Raw genomic sequence first — 17734 nt, forward strand, 5'->3', positions numbered from 1 at the left:
TTTAGGAAATATGATTAGTAATCTCTTTCCTCCTGTCATCTTACAGAAACTGAAAGAGTTCTTGCATCTAATTAGCATTGCACTGCAGACTCAAATTGAATCACACCGTTCTCCATCAGCCCACCAAGCCTCTCATGTTCATGCCTTCTGCCCCTTCTTACCTGCCAGCATTCTTCACAAAGCCCAAATCAGCAAGAGCCACATCACAAATCTCACAACGAAAGCATTCTGGGTGCCAGTTGTTGTTCATTGCCTTGATAACACGGCCAATGATGAACTCACCTTGGAAAAGAAACATGACTTAGAGGCCTTTTACTGCAGGAGAATTTTCTCTGTCCCCATCAAGATTCTCTCAGAATCTCATTGTTAAGATTTATATTATTTATGGAGCACTTCTTATTGTTCACAGTGCTTTACAAGGACCTTGCTCAGTCTCAAAGCCACCATGTTATCCCCATTTTATGGATGACAAACTAAGGCCATCAAAGCCACGTTTGCCAAGTTTAAGACCAACATCAGTACCACTAAGCCACAAAAGTTTCCTCACTCTCAGGAACCATGGCTTAGAAACACAAAGCTGAATTATGCAGTGTAACTAATACTATGTTTCTTCATTATATTTTTCTACTCTCATCCAGGACCCCAGAGAAATAAGCCCCAAAGAGTTGCACCAAAAGAGAAGATATAGCTAATTGCAATTAGGGTCCTTACCACATTCACCACAACAGGGTGCAAAGAGCATCTGGAAGTCATGTTCACAATACTTTCTCCCTTCAAACTGTAAGACAGATACAGGAGAACATACCCTTACAAAATGTCCATTATTACATTATGGGTTTGTATAGTATATGTAAGTGTAGTACAAACATCATTCTTACCTGTATGTGGGAACTTCATACAATTCTTTCTATGCTTTTGCAGACTGGATTTAACAACATTTTCCAATCCCTTTTATTCTCCATGTTACTGTACCCAATAGGAAACATAGTAATCCTAAAAATTTGGGGTGGATGAGTTTTATTCAGTACCATTATGCCTTATCCCATGAGCAACTGTTACATTGATGCTTGCCTTGCAGCTCTCTCTAATCTGAATAATTTTTTTAGGGAGTCCAGGATTTTTCAACACATAGGATTGTTAGATGGCCTAAAGCATGTTTCTGACCTATGCTTCCATGAAATCAATTATGATATTTATTAAGACAGGGGGACGTGGCTTTTGGTGGCCTAGTTTTCTTTATGGCTTTCATAGTGAAATACTCTGTTCACTTGTTAGGAAAAAAGTGTGTGAAGAATACAGGTCCACCAGAAGCGCCATTAAAAATAAACTCAGTTCCATTAATCCTTACAGGACCAGATCTGTGGAAGAAACATAAAGTAACTTTCCTCTTTGTTACGAAAAATAGGAATCTTACCTCATAAAAAAGTCCATCTGGAAACTGACGGAAGCACTGGGCACAGACAAAGCAGTTTTCATGATACAGCTCCCCATTGCTGTTCACAATTCGCTCCGTGGGGTCAAAGCGAGAGTGACAGCGCTCGCAAACAGCATTTGCAAGAGCATCTGACATGTTACTAGGAATAAAAACAAAAGCATCACTACAATCACCACACAGGAAATAAGAAGTCTGGCCTCATTTTCAACAAAATTAACAGAACATTTTCTCATGTTTAATTCTTAAAAATGTATGTTGATTCATTTTACACATCTTTAAACCGCCCGTGGCGCCACGGGCGCCACAGACTAAATAAATGGTTAAGGGGCCTTGAGGTGGGATTTGTCCGTGATGAGGAAGGGTCTGGATTGGACCCTTCCTCACGACAGACAATCGTAGGGACCAATCGGCAGGCGCGAAGCGCCTGCCGATTGGTCCCTCCGATTCCCAGCCCCAGCAACTGTGAGCCGCGCGCAGCGCGGCTCGCAGTTGCTCCCGGCCTGATGCGGCGAGAGGCGCTTTGCGCCTCTCGCCGCGTCAGGCCGCCGCCCGAGCTAGCCCCTGGCAGTCGCGCGAAGCGCGGCTGCCGGAGGTTGCCTGCCTGGCGGCCTGACGCAGCGAGAGGCGCTTCGCGCCTCTTGCCGCGTCAGGCCGCCACCGCCGAGAGAATGCGACCAAGCCAGCCACCGCCCATCGGACCGCCGACGCAGAAACACAGACACCGAAGAAACAGCCTCCCACAGTAAGTGCCTAGCGCCCGCTGCATTTAGCTGCAGCGGGCTTGATTACTAGTTTAAATATATTTAGCTATAGAATAATGAAGTGACAAGAAGCAGAAAAGAGGCAAAAGGTAAGAAATAATTGTGTAGTTTGTTTTATGGCTTAAAAACATGAATAGAATTTTCTTGAAAATATTAACATTACTTACTTATACCTTTCTGTAGGTTCCTGAGTACAAAATAACTTTGTGTAACTAAATCATAATCAAGCCCATGTTTATGGATTTATTTATGTCCTGGCACACTACTAAGTGTTCATTATACAAGTGAAAATAGGATGTTGTGAACAGTTTTGCCCCCTTTCCCAAAACAACATTTTTCGCAGCAAAAAACAAACTTTAGAAAAATTCACTACAACACGATGTGTGACCAAACTGCTCAATTACATTAAGATGCTAACTGTTGCCCACTTTTTAAATATATAGTGAAATTAGGAACACACAGAAAACAAGCTCTTCAGTTTTCCAGAACTCTACACTACAGCTTAAACCAATGGACAGCACCAGTTCATAGTTACTGGATATGAGAAAAAATTCCTATAATCCACTATTCTCATATTCGGTTAAATGTCTGCTTTGCATCAATTGAGACTTATAAATACAAACGAATGACAAAACTGGATATTGTTAATCAACAACAGTCCTGCATATCAAAATTCAAAAGGACCTCACTCTTCAGTTCAGTGATGTCCTTTCGGTGTTTTTACCACAGATATCAACTAGCAAACACACTCTCTCCATTTCAGATGCAAAGCTATACTCTCAGATATCACCTGAAGCATAAGTATGGAAATAATGTATAAATACAATATATGCAACAGAGTTGGGCATCTGCAACAGAATTCATGAAAACCACATGAATTTGCAGACCAATGTGACACATAGCGTAAACAGGATCAGATGTTAGGATCCCAGAGCTAGTAAAACCAGTACCACAGTGCCACATTTGCTAACACAGTGCTTCTTCCGCACAACCGTAATACTTATACCTCTACCTTGGCACAGCTATATCTCATGATGGAAGAGCAGTGGTGCAGGAACAGTGTAAAAATGAGTGTTTAACATTCAATAACAACTTTCATGACAAAAACTGCACAAACTCCTACAGATTACAGGATCAAGAACTTTGCAATAGGGTTTTGTTTTGGAACAAGTACTGAAGAACTGCTTATTTTAAGACCTAAACTACTGGACCTTGCCAGACAGTGGCATACAATCCAAGTAAAAAAAGGTTGTGAAGGCAGATCTTCCTATTTTCCCCAGGCACGCCCTAAAAACCCACTGATGAGGTTGCTGAATTTAGCAAAATAGAGCCCCCCCGAAAGGAATCCTGATGGAGTAAGCTTTTCATTCATACAAAAGGGAGGTAAGGACACAATTTTAGCAGATTCCTATTCTCATTGCAGTCCCTTGTGCAGTGGTACGTTTTGGTTACAAGAATCCTCCATAGCTCAACAACAGTTTTTGAAGGTAGGGGGAAATCTATTTAAACTTGTCACCATAGGATTCAACTCAGAGAAATTAGAACTCCTACCCACAGTCAAATTATCTGCTTCTTTGTGGGGTCATGTTCTCTAATAAAGAAAGGAAGTTCCTTTCTTTTTGACCTCAGAAATATTTCTGGATTCTTGCAGATCTTAAGTGCATTCATTCCACCCATCTACCCACATAAAATAGGCTAAAAATGTCAAGTGTGAAAACATTTACCATAAAGCTACAAAAGCTCAACTATCCAAGCAATCCTATCAGAATGAAGGAAAAATTAGAAAGATACTAGAGCTATGTCAGTTAACATTTCTTAACAACACAAAAGTGTCTTATATCGTGAGAAATATACAAATCATAACCCCTTTGATACAGACAAGTAAATTTGGCAACCTTCTAACTCTACGTACTTGCTCATTATCCCAGCCCTTTCAATGAACTTTGCAAGACAACGATTTCTGCATTTCAGATGTAACATTTCTCTTTTTATTTATATGATTAAACTTCCCAATATATATGAAAGAGAGACATCAAGAGCCCATGCTTTCACCATAAGTTACTGTTGTTTCAGTCTCAATTTCATTCAAAATTTATTCAGAACAAAAAGAATAAAGACCGTGCTTACGAGAATAGCTTCTTAGGATTAACTTGACAGTAACTATTATATACAGTATTTAACTAACTTTTTCTTTAATAATTTTGGCATTCAAAATGTTCAAAATATATATTATCCCATGCTTTCTTGGTCCACATTTCTGACCCTCATATCTTCGGTTCACTTCCTTTCCTTTCCAACCATTGTAAACTACAGTGTATTTGATCCTGTTCTATTCAGCGCTTGCTTCCTCCCCTCAAATATTTCTAATTCCTTAGAGGCTATTATTTCTCATTACTTTGTCCTCTTTATGAGTGGCTCCCAAACTTCCTAACTTCAAGAGACTTTGACATGGTTTTGTTTTTAATGTACATAACCAATTTATGGTGACTGTTCATTTTAGAGGCAAGTGATGTTCAGAGATGGTTTGCCATTGACTGCCTCTGAACAGTGCTCGTGGTATTCCTGGGTGGTCTTCCATTCAAATACTAACCAGAGCCCACCTTGTTTAGCTTCCAAGATCTTGGACTAACATGAACTATCTAGGTGAAGGCAAGCACTTGTAACAGACATTAAAACAAATGACAGAAACAAATGACAGGACAATCAGCACAACTTCATAACAAAGACAAGAGCATAAGAACCAGTCACCATCCTCATGCAATAAGTGCTTCCAGTCCAAATTACAGAAATAACACCAACAATTCAAATCTAAATGCTTTCTTAAGAAGTCTTAGGGCTGGGCTGACCTCTCTTGACAAGGAGTTTCAATGAAATAGTTACACTCTTGAAAGACCATCTCCCTTGTAGCAGTCCATGATTACTTCATATGGTCAATGTGTACAGAGAGGAAGCTTTGAAGATGTCTAAGTGTAGGGCTGCCAGCTCTGAGTTGGGAGATACATGAAGATTTGGGGGGTGGAGCCTGATGAGGGAAGAGTTTGGGATGGGAGGGATTTCAGTGGGGTATAATGCTGTACAGTCCAAGTTCCAAAGCAGCCATTTCCTCTAGATCAGTGGTTCTCAACCTGGGGACCGGGACCCCTTTGGGGGTCAAACAACCGTTTCACAGGGGTCGCGGCAGGGCAAGCAGCTTGGCGGGGGGGGGCGCACTGCCACTGTTGCTGCTCCTCCTGGAGGCGCCCACCAATTTATATACAATCATGAACAATGGATCTTCATGCCATTGGTCAGTTTCGGTTTAATTTCTGTGAACGAACACTTGCATAATTTTATGGTTGGGGGTCACCACAACATGAGGAACTGTGCTAAAGGGTTGCAGCATTAGGAAGGTTGAGAACCACTGCTCTAGATCAGTGGTTCCCAACCTTTTTATCACCGGGGACCACTCAACGCCTTTTACTGAGGCCCGGTGGGGGGGGTAGTTTACTCCTCTACTCTCAACCACTGCCCTAACGCTCTCTGATCGCTATGGTAATGTTTAAACATCCCTTCAAAATAAGATACAGACACGCCACAACAATGAACATAAGGAACATTTTATTTTCATGGAAATTGTTTCTCTGCAATGAGATAGTCCCATCTGGGAGTGATGAGAGACAATGATACCCAAAGTGTGTTGTAAAGGGCCGGGGGGGGGGTGAAGTAAAGGGCTGGAGGGGGGAAGGCGTCCTTCGGGGCCCACCTCCAATTAGTCGAAGGACCACATGTGGTCCGCGGCCCACAGGTTGGGGATCACCACTCTAGATGAACTAATATCTGTCACCTGGAGATCAGTTGTAATCCCAGGAAATCTTCAGCTATCACCTATAGACTAGCAGTCCTAGCTATATGGCTACATTTCTATTCCAAGGAATTATAGAAGATTCAAAAAGCTGTTGGTATTTAGTGCACTCCCAAATTGCCTGGAAATCCAGCCAAGATTATTGACTGTGTTACATTTGAGAATTCAGACAAACTCCTCAGGCAATTTCTGGGAACACAATTTGAAAACGACTGTTTTACACCTTTCACTTTACCTGCTATTCTTGTCCTTCTAAACTATCTCAGGGTATTTACACTATAACTTTCTTCTCTAAGTGATATCCACAACATGAAGCTTTTTACTGAGGATCTAAACAAATCAGGACAATCAAAAGAGCATAATTAAATCAGTAAATTACATTAAAATACACAACCTAGAATCCAATCACAAAATCAAAGTATATGTTATAAAGTCAGAATAAAAGGTACCACTATTGTCTGATTTAGTAGGGTCAGACATGACTCGGTGCTTGCACAGGGGTACCTTTACCTTTTAATTACCAGTATATGAAATTTTGAATTTTCATTGGCTCTAAGAGAGAAAAAAATACTCTGTTTCTTGTCCATAAAATACTGTTGCCACAACATCCCAGAATCATATGTTCAATTAAAAATGAATAAAATAGTTTGTGTCAGTTTACTTAAATACTAAAAAGGCACTTTTAGAGACCAAAACATAAAATTAGTGAAATCTTTAAGCAGACATTGACCAGTTGACTAGGAAGACAATGGCTTTTTGATTTTTATCAGACTTGCATAATTTATGACCTTAATTCAGCCACCAGGGATTTAACAAATCACTGCAAAACAGGAAGGCTGCTGAATGCTCGGTAGGCTACAATGCAAGGGTGTTCCATGTTTTTAGCTTGGTGAAAACAAGTTACAGAGTCCTTGGTTACCTTCACATGCATGTTATCTAGGAATTTTTCTTTTAAATGGAAGAAGTTGAAGGATTTGTCAATGTCAGATTTCCTTATTGTTTTCATGGATGCTACATTAGCCAAACTTTCCCCATAAAGCTATAAAAGTACAGGAGCACAGCCTTCTGAAGAAAAGGAGACTGGGCTCTTCTATTTCGACAGTTTTAGAGCAGCTAGATTTGAGTGCAGTAGCACCTTAGAGACCAACAAGCTTTGGAAGCTAGAATTTAAGGTAAAGGTATCCCCTGTGCAAGCACCGAGTCATGTCTGACCCTTGGGGTGACGCCCTCCAGCGTTCTCATGGCAGACTCAATACAGGGTGGCCCTGCCAGTCCCTTCCCCAGTCATAACTGTTTTACCCCCCCAGCAAGCTGGGTACTCATTTTACCGACCTCGGAAGGATGGAAGGCTGAGTCAACCTTGAGCCAGCTGCTGGGATCGAACTCCCAACCTCACGAACATCGCTTCAGACAGCATTTCTGCTGCTTACCACTCTGCGCCACAAGGCACTTCAATATGCTGACAATATGCTTACTTCAGTGCAAATAATTTTAACTATAATGACTCCAGGTTACTGAGCTCCTTTGTACATGAGCATAAAGAGCTGTTTTCCAAAGCCTGGCATGCTTTTAAATTCACATAGCAAACAACACACACACTTAAAAAACAAACAAACCTGTGTAGAGCTTGAAACAACAACATGTAAGACAGGGGTGACAGATCTTAAAGCTTTGCTACATAGCTGGGTCTCCTATAAGGAGTTCCCTAGATAGGCATGAATGTGTGTGTTCAATCTAAACTGTGGATGATCATCTTCGGAAAAGGACACAGCTATTGTCCCTTTTAAAAACTCTAAAGAGCAGACAAGCAATAACTTACTTAGAAAACAATACATACTAAAATAATTTTATTTTAAGTCTTCACTGGTCAATTCCAGATGCTTATCGAAGTTTAAGTTGAATATAACAAAACTACAATAACCACAAAACTACAAACCACCAGCTTTTGTTTATATAGTGCTTACAACTCTGTATTAGTCAGCTCATGATAATTAATGATAAAAGTTTCCATGGTGGTTTTCCTGCTATTGTGCAGAAATTAAAGGAAACCTTTTTCCTCAAACAAAGAGTGGAAATTAAAACATAGCTGATTCCGTCGGTACAGTTTTCTTCACTTCCTGCATCAAAAGAAGCCTAGGAAAACTCTCCATTAACCCTTAATCATTAATCTGCTATCCAAATAACCTACCCAAATATCCCAGCTCCCCTGTCTCTCCCATCATTCAATAGTGACCCTGTGCCACTCAGACGATCTTGCCGGCGTTGATAAAGTTTAGAAGATGTCAGTCCCCGAAGTCTCACACCAGCCATGGACCTTATTACTTCTGGAAAGACAACTATATAAGGATAATCAAAGAGCTTTGCACAAACAATACTAAGTTCCAAAGACTCTGTTTCTTCCAGAGAACTGTACTTTTCTAAAACACAGATTAGAATGAAGTCAACTCTTCTCATGCAGAACTTTCTGTTCTGTCTCTACTTCAAACCTATACATTTTTTTCCTTTGCTGCACCCTGCCACTAATAAGCATGTGAATTTGGAATTAGTGCCAAGTGAACAAGAACTGAATGTCAACATCTTATTCTTTAGGTAACTTAAATCATTCACTAAAATCACAATAACAGTGAAACAAAGTGGGCATCTCTAGCAATACAGTAATAATAAACAAACAATACTACAGCTACTTGCAGAAACAGACTCCTCTGTACCAGTCTTCTTCCACCAGTTTCACCATAGTCCTGTACTATCTACTGTTCTGTATGTCACTTAGGCAAAAGTGTTGAAAAACTGATAGACATCTGTCTTTCAGGTTCACTTGAATCAGCAAAAGTCACATTGTATCACAACGTGAAGAAGCTGAGCAAATAAACATACTTTACATTCCATTTCCCACTACATTCACTCGGGCACTGCAGAACTGTTATAGGCTCAAGCTGTCCTTTTACAAGGCTCCACCTCCCCGCCTACCCTAGAAAAAGGATAACAATACACAAAATGGAACCAGAATGTTTCACATTGGCCCTTTCTCCTTTTCTTTCTCTATAGCTTTGTTATCATTTAATGTTATGATATCTACAAATAGACATCTGGTTGCTTAAAATATGAAGTGTACAGAAGGAACAGGGTTTTCCAAGCATTCCCAGCTATAATTGGGACTGTAATTAGAGGTACAGTCTATCAGAAATTAGAGTTCCAAGCCAGATGGGTGTAGTGGTTAGGAGTGCAGATTTCTAGTCTGCCAAGCCAGGTTTGATTCCCCGCTCACACACATGCAGCCAGCTGGGTGACCTTGGGCTCACCACAGCACTGATAAAGCTGTTCTGATCCAGCAGTAAAATCAGTTCTCTTTCAGCCTCACCTACCTCACAGAGTTCCTGTTGTTGGGAGAGGAAAGGGAGGGTGATTATAAGCCACTTTGAGACTCCTTTGAGTAGAGAAAAGTGGCATATAAGAACCAACTCTTCTTCTTCAAACTACAATCCCAAAGGGAAGAATATACTGCAGAAAGCAGGTGAGTGTGCAAAGGAAATCTATATGATTATCTTGTTCTGCCAACCCTAGTCTTAAATTACTGTAACAAGGAAGGAAAGAGAAGATCAGCCCAGTTCTTGCTTGCTGGCAGAGATGTTCCTATCTGTAGTTCTACAATAATTTATATTGGTTTTCATTTATTAAGGGCTCCATAAAGGAAGAAAGGGGATAACACAGGATGCAAAGAGAACTGCAGAGTGAGGAAACAGAAGTTGGGAAACCAGTCAAGCAGATTACCCTTTTTCTATAACTAAGGGGAATACAGATTTTTGGTGGCACACAAAGAAGATAATGCATATTATGGGGCATAATGTTTAAGTGAGGCATTCTGAGAACAGTAATTCTTGTGCAGTGAGAAAAGAGAGTCCATGCTATATGGCATAAACAGAAAAAGTGAGTTACTAGACAACTGAATAAATACAGTTAAAATTTATATAAGAAATATTTTTCTGAGGTTAAAGAAGCAATGCATTTGTCTTGAACAAAATGTAAAGTCAGATCTCATGAGTGTTTTGAGTTTCTGTGGAAATAATGCATCTACCAAAGTTAAAGCCATACTTATATCTATGGTTAGAACATTTACAAATCTATGCTCCAATTTTAAGTACATTTATTTGGAAATATTCTATTTAAGTAAATTAGATTTTCTTCTAAGTAGACACATTTAAGAATGGAATGTAAAGCCGCAGCTCCATGATTATTTACATGTCCCCTTGAACTCAGTTCTGAGTAATCCTGTGGAAAATCAGACTTTGTTTTCCCCACTAGCCTCACAAATTTCAGGAGAGATAACTCACTCATTTTATAAAATAGCACAAATCAACAACAGCATTTACTTTTAGTGTCTGAATACTTGCTGCTGTTATATTTCAGAACACTAACAATTTATACCAGTGGTCCCCAACCTTTTTTATACTGCCTAGTTTATAAATACATTAAAAAAAATTAAAAGGAGAGATGTCAGTTTCAAGCACTCCACAGGAAACTTTGCCATTAAAAGGCCCTTTCCCTCATTTCACTATATGGAAGTGGTCTTGGCAGTCATTTGCTGAGGGAAATTCACTCTCTGTGGGCACTCTCGAGCTTTTAATGAGACAATTACCAACTCTTTAAAAGAAAAAAGAAAAAAACACAGGCAGCCATGCTAATCCCTTGCTCCCAACCAAAAGATGAGTAAGTTTTGTGGCACTTTAGTGTGACAGAAATCCATTGTGTTTATTGACTAGCCTACCAGTCCCTTATGCCCCCAGAGAGATGATGTAAACAGTGGGACCAAAACGTCATGAATGGAATGGAGAATCTGTGATCCTTCTAGGCAAAACTCAAGCTACACAATATTACAACTCAAGCTGTGGGATATTTTGAGTCACTTCAGGAGCCAAGAGCCCAGCTGCTCCGATGTTTTGCTACACGTGAGTGAAAAGCCTGACGCACGCTATTCCTGCTGGCTCCCTTCCCTCCCACGAAGACCCACATTAAACCTTTCTTCCTGACAACACCGGATTAGCAAACGAGTCTGCTGATCCTGATGCAGCGCTTTCGAGGGGCGCGCGGGAGAGGATCCGCCAGCGCACCCACGTTCCCCGCCTCGCCCCGGGAGGCCTCCCTCCCTCCCAAGCGGGACCAGGGCTGGGCTCCTCTCTCCAGCAGAGGCCGCAGTCCGGCCGCTCTTATCGCTCCTGGGAGCGGAACGTCACGCGTTTCCGCCGCTCAGTCCCAGCGGCGGGCGGCCAAGCGGAATCTCAGGCAATGCAATGGGCGGCGGCGGCGGCGGCGTCTTCGTTTCCTACCTGCCCGTCATGATGGCTGAGGCGGCGGCGGCGGCGGCTGCACCGTGAGGCGGCCTTGGAGCTGCTTAGCAGGCGGCGCTGGAGCGGCACATCCGCCAGGGCTCCAGGTCCGTCCAGGCAGCGCCCGGCCGGCCAAGTTCTGTGTTCTCCGCCCTGCGTTGGCTGCAGTCGCGGGCCGCCCCCGTGGCTCAAGGCAGGCGGCCTCGTCCTCCCCCCGCCCCTCGGCCTAGCACATACTTTTCCTAGAAAGGGAAGGAAATAATAAATAATGAAATGGCGAGGGCGGAGGGGGGGGGTTGCCGGGAGAAGCCAAGCCCCGCAGGGAGAGAGACGACGGACTTGTAGGGAATTGCAGGCGGGAGTGAACCGTTCTGCAGACCTCCCTGAGGCTCCGGCGACATTTCCTCTGCGCCCCTATGAAGGGTCTACGGCTCTTGAGCGGATGCTGGAGGGACGAGCAACCCACACATGTGAGGAGACGTTATTAGGCCACATAAGGTGTACCCAGACCCAGTTTGATTTCATGGGGGGGGGGGGACGCCCTGAAAGTGAATGACGAATTTGTTGAAAGATGCCTGTCTAGGTTCAGCACGACATCTGAGTCCAATAGCACCTTTAAGACTAACAAAGATTTAATGCACATGAAAGTCACACCTTGAATAAATCTTTGTGGGTCTTAAAGGACTCAAATTTTGGACTTAAATTGGACTCAAATTTTGTTGTGCTACTTCAGACCACCTGAATCTGTCTAGCTTCAGAGCATTCACATTAACAACCTCATAACACTGCAATATAACTACCACCTTAAAACAGAACGCAGAAGTTAAATTGGTGACAAGGTGTATAAAAATGTGTCAATTACCAATATATTTTAAAAATAAATATCCTGATAGTCCCTTGACAGGGACAAGTTTGACCCATCACCTGGTCAGCCTTCTACACTCTTCCTGAATACCCCTCTATAATAGTTGACTTTTGTGTTCTGTGAAGTCTCCTGGTAACTTATGCCACCCACCACACAAATGAAGGCTCATAAACATTCCTAATCAAAATGCAAGGAAGCAGAGATTAACAACCGTTGGATGTAGCATTATTTAAGGACTAGATATTAAGCCCGCTGTGGCCAAAATACAGCAGGCCCTAGCATGATGGAGGGCCCTCTGAGTTTTTATCACGGACAGGGTCCACCCTAAATCCTCCCGACTTGCCCTTACTCCTTTATTTCTCCCGCTCCTCTGGATATTTAAGATATTTAAGGATTGAGGGCATACTGAGAGGCTGTTCCTGCAAAACATGCTACCTGTCATATGTCTAGTAATTTTGTTGCATCATGATGTATTGCATGCAATAAATGAATTCAGATGCTTGATACTCTTAATATCTTGTGGGATTAATCAATAGAACAATGTAGTTTACCTGTAACTGTTGCTCATTGATGTCTCCTAAATGCCCTATCATTAACAGCCTTGTTCAGCTTTTGCAAACTGAGGGCTGTGGCTTCTTCATTATTGAGTCAGGCCACTTCATGTTGGGCCTTCCTCTTTTCCTGCTGCCTTCAACTAGCATTATTATCTAGCACTAGGGACAAAGCTCATTGCATTCAGGAATACAATGGGCGCTAGATTGGGAGGGGGGGATGGAAGAACTCTGTGGATGGCCTCTCCCCCCCAGGACTAGGAAAGGCTGCAGGCTGGAGGCTTCCAGGCAGGGAACTCACTGGCAGGGGCAGCTCTCATGCAGCAGGGATCTGCAGCCTCTGAGCCTCCATGGGAAGTGGAAGGAGGAGGCGGTGGTCAGGGGTGGGGGATGGAAGGCAATTGGCTGTCCGCTGGACAAACTTTTAGACAAACAGGCACTCAGGGGTGGGACAGCTGCCCAAAGTGGGCACTTAAGCCATGAGAACAGCCTCCTCCTCCTAGGCCTTACCAAAAATATTAAGTGGAACAGACTATTACTAGAATTACAATAGCCTCACAATACAATAGGTTAGTCATTTTAACTCCTAGGGAGAGTTCAAGCTTAATTTGGTCTAGAACCAATTTGTCTTTGGTCCACAGTATCCATAAAACTAACTCCAGCACCATGTTCTGAAGGAATGTCTTCCTGTCAGCTTTCTGGCTAGTATGCTCAAGGAAGAATTTGTAGCATTATACCTCAGTGGGATCATCTCCCATTAGGACTTTAGTGGTTAAAACATTGTGCATTGACCCTTTTATCTTTGCTGTTCCAGAACATTCCAAAGTATTCATCTGCTAAAAGTTCTAGCCAAGGAGAACACCACCACCTAAATTTCCAGCCAAACTCACAAGTTTTTCAGCCTGAGTGCCTGTTGTGAGCCATAAAGTCTGTAATTCTGTTCTCTTTTACTGAATAGTAAGTCTTGATGAATTTACTCCCAAGTGAAAACAAAAAGAATATTGTAGTTCCCTAAAGTTTAAGACATTTGTTATGGCATAAGCTTCCCTGAACTACAGCAGACTCTAGATGTATATCTAAGTAAATGGTGGTCTGCATAAAGACCATCTAGAACAGTCATTCTCAACATTTTGGGGGCCATGGCCCTTTTAGGAGTTCTTCTCAGGTTCCAGGGCCCACTCGTGCAATGAGCTAGTCTAAAAAAGGCTAAAGCTAAGAGTGAACTAACTATACTCAATGTTCCTTATCTTTTTTTCCTTGAATGCACACAAAGGAACAGATTGTATATTTTCCTTTCCCTTAATGAAGGTTGAACATTCTAGCATTTAATGACATCATCCTTAACAAAATGGTATTTAATTGATTCACTTACCAGCCCCCCCCCCCCCCCTGAAGCCTTTGGACTCATTTAACATTTTTCAATCTGTGGCCCTGGGCATGGTCATTCTATTTGGACAGGACTGCCACTTTCAGAACGTACTTAAACCTATCAGTTTGCTACTGAGTCCAGTGGTTCAGTCATTCACAGTTACCATGAAGTTTTGCTGAGCTGCCCCATAATAAGGCACTTCTTAGGACAGACTTAATTCCACAAGAGCAGTCACCATATCTTCCATTTTTAAAAAGGCAGATCAGTGACTTGGCCCAGCCTTTCACCCTTGCAAGGCACTACACTAGAACAAATACATTCTTCAGGAGGAGTGGTCAGTGCTTTCTTAACTGTGCCTGTACTCAGCTCCAGGTAGATCAAGCAAGCTGCTCTTTGTCATCATGATGCAGGTTACTTACACTTAAATTACATTCATGCAAGTGTTCATCAATGTATTCATACAAACTGCTTTTAACTTGAATTTGTGTTCTTTTTCTTGGAAGAACTTAGTGAGAAGCTACAGCTCTGCCCCCTCAAGCATGCAAGTAAAAACTGCAATACAAAGGAGGAAATTTTTATACCTTATACCTCTATGCAGATGTAAAGCCAAGCAGTGTGAATGCACAGATGACCCCTTAGAGAAGATCAATGACATATCTAGCATGTTTATTATTTGGCCTTTTGATCCTCTGTAAAACCTTTTAAAAATCTCTATATGACATGCATATCTGCCAGCTGAATAAGTGGGCTCTAGTCCACAGAAAATAAATGACAGCAGCCCCAAACCCACTCATAGACTTCAATGGACTTGGAAGGGTATAACTCAGTTTAGGATTGCACTGCTTAATCACTGTAAGTTATTCCTGCAGCAGTTCATTAAACTTTAGTGAAACACAAGTGGGGGTCCAAAAGGACTTGCAGGACTTCCTGTATCCCTATCCCCATAGATTTCTTAATTTCTCCTCCTGCTAATCCCCATATCTCCACCTTTCCATGCTTCTTTCTCTTTCCAACTCATCCACCAATCAACCTTTTTATCTGCCTGCTGTCATTGGTTATATTGATATCTAATTTTCATCACATCCTTCTCTGCAATTGGGAGGGGGGCCTTTTATCCTCACAACCCTGATGTGGGTTAGGCTGAGAATATGGGATCCTAGCTTCCACTGCAGAGTGGTGATTTAAATCTGGATCATTCAGATTCTAATCTCCAAGTCCAATCACTGTGTGCACTGGCTTTTTTGGGTGGAGGGAAGCTGCTGCTGAACAGTAGCAAACAGCAAATTCTGGGTGAGTCAAGTAACTTGTGTGGTAGCAAGTTGCCTTGTGATTGCTGGCCTCAAAGGCCAGAACCACCCTGGAAAGGGGCCTGCTGCTTCTCCACTTCTGGCCTTTACTGACAGAAAGCAAGGACCGACAGCTAGCAATACCATTGTGGTTGCCCAGCAATGGTCACTGAGGGCATTTGTTTCTTAAAATTACAGGGGCTGCTTCTATTATTTGGGTTTATTTTTTAATTTCAGATTTGTATGCAACCTAGAATGTTTTCCAGGTTTGTAGAAAGTACTGACTTGTCTGTTCACAGCTTTACTTCAAGAGCAATTTATAAACAAACTGAAGTTTATTTGGGGGCATTGTAAACATTGTATTTCATTGTGTACCTGCAGCTTATACTTTTAAAGTAGCTTTCAAAGTAGTCTCTCATTAACTTTTTCCAGTGGATTTAAAGTCTCTGAGCAATGCCTTTGAAAATGAGTATGGAATTACAGCAGAATGTGAAAATACCATTTGACAACAATAAAATAAAAACAATATGCAAATTCAAAAACATGCAATGCAGGCCTCTTTTTACTGCAATGAGAATTAGCTGTCATATGCAAGTACATCACTGTGATATATGAAGGAAAGAATTTGGAAGCAGAAATTTGGCTGCTGGTGCCCTTTTTAAAGTTGACCCATTGTACAACAAACTTTGAAGGAGACTCGTGCAACATGTAACTCCTCTTGAATAAGTATGCACAGGATTATGGCCTTAAGCTTTGATCCATAGATAGTTAAAAGGTTGGCCTCAGTCCAAACCTGAATGCATGGAAGACGGGGCATTTTCCCATGTCCAAGCAACCTGAAAAAAGGCTATTCCTAGGGCAACAAGATCGGTGTGCACCACAGCTGTCTAGGTTGTGGCACTGCAAGTAAAGGGGTGAAATTCCCCTCATCTCCATCAGAGGAACTGTGCTTGTGGAAGATGCAGAAGGAGCAATGTAACCGTTACTTCTCCTCCCTGCATTCCCGTGACCTACATAGCTATTCCTTTACTTGATTGCTGCAACCACAGGAACTATATTTCTGGTGGCTGGTCAGAAGTGGCTGCAGGAATTGAGAGGAATATGAGAAAATCAGTAACCATGCATGCATGGCAAGATAAAGCCACTTGTTATTGCTACCGGTTGAAATGTGTAGGTCTTTTATATACAATGGTAAATCAAATCAACACAAACATGACTCTCTTCCTCTTAATCACTACCACCTGGTGCCAGCTATGGATACATAAACTTGCTTTCTTGCCAACAGTAAGTTTTCCCCTGTCTCTTTAATTGCTGTTAAGGTATATTGGTACAAAAGAAAATCATGCCTAGCACAACCCAGGGATCTATTTAATCAGGATTGTAACCCAGCATTACAGAGTGGTTTCAGTTCCTGGTTAAATGGATGAATTTGACAAAATAATAGCAATGGTTATAGTTGTCTGTTTCTTCCTTAATTGTAATCAATGAATTCCTACTTGGGAGGGGAAAGAAGGGGGAAGCATGCCAGGATTAACTCTAGTTTTATGTATGCACTAGTTTTAAGCATTTTCAGGATCTTAAATGCTATCAGGTCTTCCCTGGTAAAAACTATATAAATAGAAGAGCTCTACTATTCCTGCAGCTGAGGAATTTACATACAAAGATTTAATAAAATTTCAGACAGAACATATAAACTCCAGCATAATCTTGTTTGGAATTTAAACCACTGCAAGTGTCTTTGCTCTAAAATAAGCAGTCTTCATTACTGGAATAAAATGTCTCCCAATAAAGAATGGGAAAATGTAAAATGGGAAGCATTTGTTGTTTCCTCTAGACTTGTCTTGGTTTATAGCTATGTGCAGTGAGGTCTCCATAATAACTTGCTCAATCTGGTACATTAATTGGAAGCACAGAGCCAAGGGGTTGTGGCAATGTAAGACTTCAATGCTCAGCAATGTTATTTGTATAGCACACAAATTAAAAAATCCCTGTGAAATTCATTTTGTTGAAAGCGTTGTTAATTCTGAAAATTCCAGTTACATTTGTTTCAGAGTTAGAGCCTGCTGGCATCAGATCTCCCCTCCTTTATTGCTATTTTGGATTAGAAACTGAGAAAAGACTTTATATAATTATTAAAATTAAATGTGGCACAAGGATCGCCACATTTTTCCTTTAAAGATTGAATGAGGATGTTTTTTATATGAGCTAATTGAATTCAAACAAAAGGATAGCCAATTTTAAAACGTTCTCCTGGAGTGCTAATGATTCTATAAAGATTTATTACTCTTTATTCAAAGATGCAATC

The 17734-nt window shown here is 41.5% G+C and overlaps 1 protein-coding gene across 4 annotated transcripts in view; it reads right to left on the reverse strand.

Annotated features, from left to right (window-relative positions):
• The window catches only part of LIMS2 (LIM zinc finger domain containing 2), a 31696-nt gene extending 20034 nt beyond the window's left edge, over nucleotides 1-11662 (reverse strand). Inside the window, exons 1-4 of one of the 4 annotated variants that reach the window (XM_077349336.1) lie at nucleotides 11359-11662; nucleotides 1415-1574; nucleotides 712-778; nucleotides 162-282 (exon numbers count right to left, since the gene is read on the reverse strand). In XM_077349336.1, the coding sequence (XP_077205451.1) occupies nucleotides 162-282; nucleotides 712-778; nucleotides 1415-1574; nucleotides 11359-11369 (359 nt within the window). In that variant the 5' untranslated portion in view covers nucleotides 11370-11662. Of the gene's footprint in view, nucleotides 1-161; nucleotides 283-711; nucleotides 779-1414; nucleotides 1575-8225; nucleotides 10905-11358 lie in introns of those variants that run through there. The other 3 variants (XM_077349337.1, XM_077349334.1, XM_077349335.1) reach the window with 3 other exon arrangements.
• Between the last annotated feature and the right edge of the window lie 6072 nt (nucleotides 11663-17734).

Source organism: Paroedura picta, chromosome 8, assembly GCF_049243985.1.
Source record: "Paroedura picta isolate Pp20150507F chromosome 8, Ppicta_v3.0, whole genome shotgun sequence".
Classification (NCBI taxonomy): Eukaryota; Metazoa; Chordata; class Lepidosauria; order Squamata; family Gekkonidae; genus Paroedura; species Paroedura picta.